At 40.5% G+C, this 9,152-nt stretch overlaps 1 protein-coding gene across 1 annotated transcript; it reads right to left on the bottom strand.

Moving 5' to 3' along the window:
- Positions 1–3,395: 3,395 nt before the first annotated feature.
- socs3.L (suppressor of cytokine signaling 3 L homeolog) lies at positions 3,396–6,356 on the bottom strand. Its single transcript, NM_001091112.1, has 2 exons — positions 6,188–6,356; positions 3,396–4,758 (listed from the first exon to the last, which is right to left on the bottom strand). Exon 2 carries the CDS (start codon positions 4,668–4,670, stop codon positions 4,071–4,073), a length of 600 nt encoding a protein of 199 aa, NP_001084581.1. The 5' UTR covers positions 4,671–4,758; positions 6,188–6,356; the 3' UTR covers positions 3,396–4,070.
- Between the last annotated feature and the right edge of the window lie 2,796 nt (positions 6,357–9,152).

The raw sequence follows: 9,152 nt of genomic DNA, 5'->3' as shown, positions 1-9,152 counted from the left end.
AAACACAGTGGGGCTCATTTATCAACACTGGGCAAATATGCCGTGGGCAGTAACCCATAGTAACCAATCAGTGCTTGTTTTTTTCTGGCAGCTGCAGGTAGAACAATGAAGTTAACAATCTGATTGGTTGCTATGGGTACGGTGTCAGACTGGCCCACCGGGATACCAGGAAAATACCGGTGGGCCCAGGTGTCAGTGGGCCCTCTGACCATTTAGCCTATTTCATGGTCATTCCTTATTTCTTTATGGGGAAACAATGCTTAATAATGGAAGAATATAGTAAGTAAATATAAAAGACTAGCCCCGATATGTAATAAAAGTCACTAAGTTTGCCCAGGAGCAGTAACCTATAGCAACCAATAAGATGTTTGCATTTAAACTGGTGACCAGTAAATTCTAATTGCTGATTGGTTGCTATGGGTAACTGCTTCTGGGCAAAGTTATTATTGGACAAATAATAGTTTGGAAAGTAGAGCCATGGTCTAACAATTCAGGTGGGCCCATGATCTAAGGTTTTCTGGTGGGCCCCTGGCATCCTAATCCGACACTGTATGGGTAATTGCCTAGGGGCAACTTTGCCCAGTGTTGATAAATGACCCCCAGTTTCTAGTGATTTAAGTACTAAGTGTATTTCCCCTTTTATGCATACATGAATGATATTGTATACAAAGCAGTAGTAATGGGGGAATCGGACCCGTTTGCAAAACTGCAAAAATTCGCCAAAATGCATTGAAGTCTATGGGAGTCAAATTGTTTTTGTCATGACAATTTTTTTCAACCATTGGAGTCTATGGTTGACATTTTTTTTTTTGGCGAAACTCTGCGAAAATTTTTGCTCATCACTACAAAGCAGTTGTAGATAAGTTGCTAAGGATTTGGGAGTTGTAGTTTAGCACTATCTAGATGTTATTATTATTAGCTGCTGAACTCGTTGGGTAGACTATAGTTCAGGCTATAATATAGACATGATATAGATTAGGCCCTCTTGTTGTTCTGTATCTCCCCAGCATCCCTAACAGCTGAGCAGCTTCAAACTGGGGGGCATAGGGTCGCATCAGCACGCCTGGGGTCAGGTAGGGAGGTAAGGAGAGAGAGGGCAGGGAGTGGGTCTGGGCTGGCGGGGCCCATCGGGTTTTTTCCCGGAGTAGGTAGGAGAAGCCGCTTGGGGAGGTGCAGCAGCACAGCCATAACTATGGAACTGATGGACGTGTCCTTATAGCTACTGAACTTCCCATAAGCACAGTTTCCTTTCCTGACACCCCTGAGTGGGAACCTGTTTGTTTCCTCTTTGCTGCCGTTACCTTGGAAATGAGGAAATGTGTGGAGGGCGGAGCTACCAGGAATATCATTATCTGGAGAGTGACGCACAGGCACCATTCATAATCCTGAAACAGGAAAGGATGGTTTCCCATAAGCTATGGAGAGGAGACACGCCTGTTAACGCTGCCTGTGTCCAGACCTACCCTGGAAACCGCTGCGTGCCGCAGCATATAAAAGGGAAAGAATAAGGTTAAAGGGGAAGCTGACTGAGAATTTTAAAGAAAATTGCATAATACCCGACAGACAGCAAATCTAAAAATACTCTCTTCTATTTCTGAGTATGAGCTTCATCGTGCTTTTATAGCCTTTCTTCTGTACTGTGTAAACTCCCACTGTGTTTAATTTACATAGAACAAGAAATGAGTGGCTCGTGACTAGTACACTCAAAAGGGAGCATTTCTAGAGGCTGCACTTCCCTAAGTTATAAATACACAGTTTATAGACATTGCTTGTCTGGTAACCCACTCACTTTTGCCTCTGCTATAGAATGTCCCACAGACACAGATAGGAACCGAACCTTCTCTCATGTGCCAGCGAGAGGATGCACTTTCTACTGATGAGACCAGGCATTAGGCAGCTCTTGTTTATGTATACATGAAAGTATGCAGAGAAGAAATATTGTGGGGCATCATAATGAATGCCCTGTTACATATATACATAAAAATAAGGTATATTTTACCATTTTGCCCTGCTGGCAGAAGCAATATACTGTATACACTATGCTCATTACTTTACACCAATATCATTTTATGGCTGGGCTTTCTGAAATGGCATGATCAAAAGCAAGTGAAATAGGCTGCCAATAGTTTAGTCTGGTCGTGTTTTTAGAGCAAAATATTGTTGGTTTGGAGTCCTTGGATTAAAGCTGGTCATAGATGTAAAGATTTTTAAAAGATCTTTTTGTTCTAGTGAGACCACGATTATCTCGAAAACGACCGTTTAAATGTACGATTTGTCCATCAACTAAAAAGACCGTTTCAAGCGATATTGCCAGGAAAATTGATGGTAGCGGCCTGCTTGGCCCTGTAAACATAGATAGATTGCACTGGGACAGATAAAAATTTTTTAACCTGGCTGACAGATGGCCGAAAAATCGTAGAATGCACGATCGTTCGATTCCCACTAACCTCATGATAATTTGACGGATTGGTCGGTTTGCACTGAAATCGATCGTTCACCATTGAAAGATCTTTGCATCTATGGGGACCATTATAGTTTGGCACGGTCATGAGTTTAACATCCCTGTATACCTATTTGTCCTATTATGTACTTGTGGCAGGGGAACTATAGCGAAAATGAAAATTTAATATAAGCTTCGTCATACTGGAATAAGAAACTTTCTAAATACAATCGATTAAAAATTCTGTACTGTTTCTGAAATAACCAAGTTTATGTTCACTATTCCTCAGCATCTATTTCTCTTATATTGTATAGGGAGGGAGGGTTCTTTTCCTAGCAGATGTATTAGAGCTCATTCAAATAACTGATTCCAGTACAAAAAAAATAACTGCCTTTTACACAAATTCTGCACGTGGAGAGACAGGATTGATGGTGATTTTGATAAAGTAAGCTCTAATACATCTTCTAGGCAAAAGGAGCCCCCCCTATAAGATATATTGGATCTAACTGTCAGAAACTGTCAGAAACAGATGCTGAGAGTGGGATAGTAAAGATAAACTTGATTATTTCAAAAATGATTCAGAATTTTTAATTGATTGTATTTACAAAGTTTCTTATTTCAGTATGAAGCTTGTATTAAATTTTCATTTTCTTGACAGTTTCCATAGACACCCACCCGCACAGTGAATTAACAAACAGACTGATTTCATTATTTTTTTTAAAAAAAAATTTTTTATTATAAATTACTGAAATGGACTTCTCTGTGTTAAATATAAATATGTGCAAATGTTGTCCTGGGGATGTTACCCTTTTTTTCGATGGTCGTCATGTAAACGTGATTGAGGTTCATGTTCAGTGCCCTCTGTGGTCTCACCCAGCAATGGCACACATTTCTTGTGCAAAAAAACATCATGGTGATGTCACCATTCATTGTCCAAGGTGCAAGTTTTTTTTTGTTTTTTTTATTTCTGCCGATAATAACAATGTAACGAGCAGACATATATCGGCCCAATGCTTGTGCATGAGTTCAGTCTCTCCCGGAGATAAATACATAGAAGCTGCCATGTGTATAGCTCTATGTGTACTGGTAATGCCCTGCAGTGCGACAGATACTGCCCTCCAGAAGATCCGATTAAGGCTGTGTAGGTGACTAGTTTAGAATAAATAAATCATCCAACATTCAGTGCAAAATAGACCCTGGGATCTGGCAAAGTTTGCCGGGGAGGAAACCAGAACCAAGGTCCTTAAAGCAGCCGCCATCTTTTTCCACCACTTCCCTCTGCGCCCGGCGAGCAGCATCATCTAACAATTAAAGGGGAAGTGTCTGATAGTCACACTGTGTGTTTTATTGCAGATGCTTAGTCTCTGAATCAGTACTTGGCATTTTGTGTTAAGTACTTGAGCATTAAGCACTTTCTTTGTCTCTTTCATACTGAACAAAATGTCCTTTGCAGGCAAATGTTGTTTCTATAGGTTCCACTTTGCCATAATCTTTTCTATTCCTTTACTGCTTTATTGATCTCTGTGCCTCTGTTCTCTGTGCTCTCTTCTTCCTAGGCACCGGGCATTCTGTGTGGCACCATCCACTCTATTCAACTGAGTTTAAAATTCCTGTAGATCCTTTTCATTGTCTACACAGTGGAGTCATATTCCTGCAGAAAGTCTTTTATGGGCAACGGCAGCTGCTCCCGACCCTCTCCCCCTTCTAATGTACCATTCACAGCCTTTCTACATAGGTGCTGGAGAGAAGACACATTGGTTGATAGTGGCCGTGACAGAAGCAAGGGGACACGCTCCCCTCCTGAATAAATGTAATATGCCCGTTTGGAGCCATTGCCAGAGTCCTTTGTTGGCATATAATGGCACAGCAGCTTTAAGACACAGTCAAAACGTGGTACTGTCTGGGCACTTCGTGGGTCAGTCTGCAAGGAGAATCCACATGGTTCACACTGGATGCGTAGGTTCTTGGTGCCAGACTCAGTTTTGACGCTGAGGGTGAAGAAGTGTCGCCGGTCAGAGCTGTCTCGGATAAGAAAAGTTCCTGCTGGTTCTGTGCTGAGTAGTAGGTTTGCCTGGCTCCCTGTTAAGGTGCTCCAGTAAAAACCACTTTCTTGGAGTTTGCGCACTGCTGTCAGCACGAGGTTGTACTCGCTGCGGGAAGAGAAGGTCTTAAGCCGTAGACTAGAGTCCAGTGCCCGGCTCATGCTCGGGAACTTGCTCTGCGTGACCATGACGGTTGGAGCCAGCGTTGATAGCGGAGTGTGAGCGAGTCCTTTGACGAGTGTTATTGAAGATTCAGTTCTACCCTACCGCAATACCCTGCAATGGCACAAGAAAAGAAAGAATATAAGTATTGAATGCAAATAAAAACAACTGTGAACGAACATTTAATCAACAGCTATTGAGAGTACACTTTGTAGGGACGGCGGAATTCTGCAGGCAGTGCGTGATTGCCGTCTTGGAAGGGGCCCCCTGACTGGAATGTGGGCTGTGCTGTTTCTTGGAAGTATGAATTAATGACAGCTGCTGCTGCTGCTACATTGTTTGGGATTTGCAGTAAATGAACTAAGTGTGGCTTCAGGCTTGAGCTGATAAAAGTGCCTGTGCAACGGCGGCTGCCTAAATGGTTAATAGCAGGTTATGGGATTTGCTACAAAAGAATCAATAGTGTGCAACCTCGCAAACTGTAAATCACATGACCAAGCCATATATGCAAACCAGCTCACATGCTGCCTAACTTACAGCATATCACCCACACAGGACTGATGCCATACTACTTTTTGTAGTATGGCATCACCCGCTGCTTCATAGAAGTGCTCACGTCCCCTTGCCAAACTGAACATTTCTGCTGTTACATATAATAATAATTATTATTATTAACATGTATTTTTAGAGCACCAACATATTCCGCAGCGCTGATCATTTATAAAGGTTGTGTACTGTGAATTTGCCATTCATCTATTTAGCTACAGTATCTATTTAGATATCTAGAAATAAAATTAGGCTGATGGTGGAGCACCTCCAATCTGTATTCGAGAACAGTAGATGGTGTGCAGTGTCAAGTGGACAATTATATGTGAAAAAGAGAGAAAAAGAACTGACCCATATTTCTGCACCCTCCCATCTGTTTCATCCAAAGTCTCATATAGAAAGTAGATTAAAACATAACTTTCAATGACCAATATTAAGAATTTGTCCAGTCATCAGCAATTAAAAACAGTAGCAGGGAGACGGATTGATTAAAGGCAATGGGTCATTAAAAGTTATGTTTTAATCTAGTTTTTATATTAGACTTCGGATGAAACAGATGGGAGGGTGCAGAAATATGGGTGAGTTATTTTTCACATATTAATATATCTATTGTGTAGGGAAAGCAAATGCCCAGTCCTATACTACAGCTACAGCTCCCACTGTCCCGTCACTTTAAAGATGCTGGGAGTTACCGTTCACAATGCTAGACTTGGACACGTTTGAATTAAGACTTGACATTTGGAGGATATAAGTTTAATTATTAAAACGACGAGTTTTAATACACATTGCTGCGCTACTATTTGTAGGTCTATTAATAAATACTGTATATCCATTTTAACATACATACATATCGCTGAATTAACTTTTTAAAAATGTTGCTGGTATGGCAATGCACCAACTTATCAATTTTCTACCAATGAGAAGCTAATAAGCATATACAGTAAATACAGAGCCCTCCTTTGTCAAAGCCCCTATAAGTCCATAATCAATACCTTACCTGAATGAAACACACAATTCCCGCAGCTACTGAGTGAGCAGAGTCACAATAAAGATATTCAAAGGCAGACAACAAATATGTCCCAGCTGCTTCAGTATAAGATCCCTGGGTCAGGCACGGTATAGTCCAAGTTGTGCTAAAAAGTGTATACTATTGCTGTCTCACAAGTTCCACATCAGTTCTGAAACCCCATGAGCTCACACACACCTTCTTATATGGTGAAAAGCTCCTCCTTTCCCCCGCCTGCCCCCCCTTGCTGGCCTATTCCTGGAAGAGGTTCTTCCTGTAATGTTAAAGCTGTGCATGATACACAGAGTAGTGACGGCAAGCTTCCAACTCTTGACTCCCTATTCCTGGCAGGGCTCAGAGATCTGGCTTCTCCTGTCTGTAATAACTAGCTTTTCTTCCAAGAATCTGCAGGACACACACAGCCAATGACTCTAACCATGTGTGGCCCTAAACGAAGGGCCCTTGAAGCAAAAACATAACAAAAACTTCTGGCACTGTTTCAGCCATTATGAAATGAAAACCTATTTTGCAATCAGGGGTTAAATACTAAATCAGAAATGCTCATGGGAAATTTGAGGGTACGTATGTACAAAAAGAACGGGGGTTTTGGCTTCTTTAAAAAATAAAAGATTTACTTAATACTGTACTTTTTACACAGCAGAACGTGAACGCGATTTCAGCTCATTTATTGGCTAATGTCACAATTAAGTGCAGATTTCCTGTAATGTATTTCTGCTCTGTTAAAAAGCACTAAACACTGGTAATATCATATAAATGGTCCTGCAGCCTGTGATACTGGGAGCTGGAGGGCAGCTAGCTGCACAGCCCTAGTCACACTGGTATGGGACCTGTTATCCAGAATGCTTGGGACCTGGGATTTTCTGGATAACAGATCTTTCTAATTTGGATCTTCATAGCTTAAGCCTACTAGAAAATAATTTAAACATTAAGGGGCAGATTTATCAAAGGTCAAGTCATGTTTTCCCAAAAAAAATTTAATTTTTCGAGGGTCATTTCAGTAAGAACTCAAATTTTTTGGGTTAAAAAAAACTTGAATTTTTTTGAGAAAATTAATATGTCTGAAAATACTGTACTCCAGCTAAAACCTGTAGAGGTCACATAGAATTCAATGGCAGAGGTGGGTCCCTTAAAGGAGAACTAAAGCAATTAACTAACAAAGTAGGCTAGAAATGTTGTACATTATGCTTTGGACTTTGATACAAGCCGATGGCAACCACAGCCCTTTAGCAGAGAAGATTTGTATCTCTGAAGATGCCCCAGTAGCTCCCCATCTTCTTTTCTGCTGATTCACTGCACATGCTCTGTGGTGCTGTCACTTACTGAGCTTAGGGACCCACTCACAATATACAGTACACATAGAATAGAAATGTCACAATATAAAGCTGATTAGTAATTAATATGGATAATTACTACATTATAAGCCAACCTCATTTTCTGCTGGATAATTTGCGACAACCCCTAAGCTTAGCTTCTCAACAGCTGCTCAGAGCCCGCTGAGCATGTGAGTGTCACAGACACTTTCCAAGATGGTGACCCCCTGTGACAAGTTTGTATTTTTAGCCACATTAATTTTTAGGGTTTAGTTCTCCATTAAACTATTTTGAAGATGTTTTTAGCCTTCATGATTTTCTGGGGGTTTTTTCTGTGGTTTGCGCTCAAAAACTCAATTAATTCGAGTTTTTTTTCGGCAATGAGTTGGACAAATAGAGTATTCGAGTTCCCCCCCCCCCCCCCCCCCGATTGCATTGATTCGAGTTTTTTACATTCAAGTTTTTTTTTATAAATATGCAAATATTTGAGCTGCGAGTTTATTCGAGGAGGTTAAAACCTCACAAACTCGACCTTTGATTGATAACCCCCTAAATAAACCCAATAGGCTGGTTTTGCTTCCAAAATTACATCTTAGTTTGGATCAAGTACAAGGTTCTGTTTTATTATTACAGAAAAAGGGAAATTATTTTGAAACATGTGGATTATTTGGATAAAATGGAAATAAGAAATGGCCTTCCTGTAATTCAGAATTTTCTGGATAATGGGTCTCAGATATCAGATCTCATACCTGTATTGGTATAACTTGAGGATTACTGCACCCTCCCCCCCCCACAAACACACCATTCCAGAAATTTGTCACCATAGCAAAGTGGGACTTGCTGGCTTTGGCAGGCCTCCCTCTTCAGTGTTGTGGGCATCCAAGCTGGTCCCACCAGGTGGCAGACATTGGTACACACCCTGGTTCACTCAAAGTTATGCCACAAAGAAATAGGACTTTAATAAGATATAGTTCAAAGAAATATGTGTGAACAGCATCATGCATACCTATTTTTAATAATTAATTGCTGCAGTTCAGTTGCTACAACAAACACCTATTATATACACAAACAGCTTCAAATCTCGTCCAGCCTGAATGAGTAATGAGTATTGAGTATACGAGTCCACAACCATGTTACACCAATGAGGCTTTTTACATGTGTAAACCCTGCTGCCTGCCATTGTTTTCATAAACACAGAAGATTAAAATAACCTTACCTTATTAATGGGGTGGTTCACCTTTAAGTTAACGTTTAGTATGTTATAGAATGGACTTTCATTTGGCTTGCATTTTCCTTTTTTTTATAGGTTTTTGAATTATTTGCCTTCTTCTTCTGACTTTTTCCATCTTACAAATGGGGGTCACTGACCCAATCTAAAAACAAATGCTCTCTAAGGCTACACATTGCTACTTTGTATTACTCAACTTTCTATTCAGGGCCTCCCCTAATCATATTTCAGTTTCTTATTCATACCAATGCATGGCTGCTAAGGTAATGTTGACCCTAGCAACTGGATTGCTGAAAGTGCTGGAGAGCTGCTGAATAAAAATCTTAATAACTTAAAAACCACAAATAATAAAAACTGGAAACCAATTACATCTCAGAATATCACTCTACATCAATGT

Source organism: Xenopus laevis, chromosome 9_10L (genome assembly GCF_017654675.1).
Source record: "Xenopus laevis strain J_2021 chromosome 9_10L, Xenopus_laevis_v10.1, whole genome shotgun sequence".
Classification (NCBI taxonomy): Eukaryota; Metazoa; Chordata; class Amphibia; order Anura; family Pipidae; genus Xenopus; species Xenopus laevis.
This window is presented reverse-complemented; position numbering and strand designations above follow the sequence as displayed.

Excerpts from the sequence above, each read along its gene's own strand:
- socs3.L (NM_001091112.1), bottom strand. The coding sequence starts at position 4,670 with ATGGTCACGCAGAGCAAGTTCCCGAGCATGAGCCGGGCACTGGACTCT.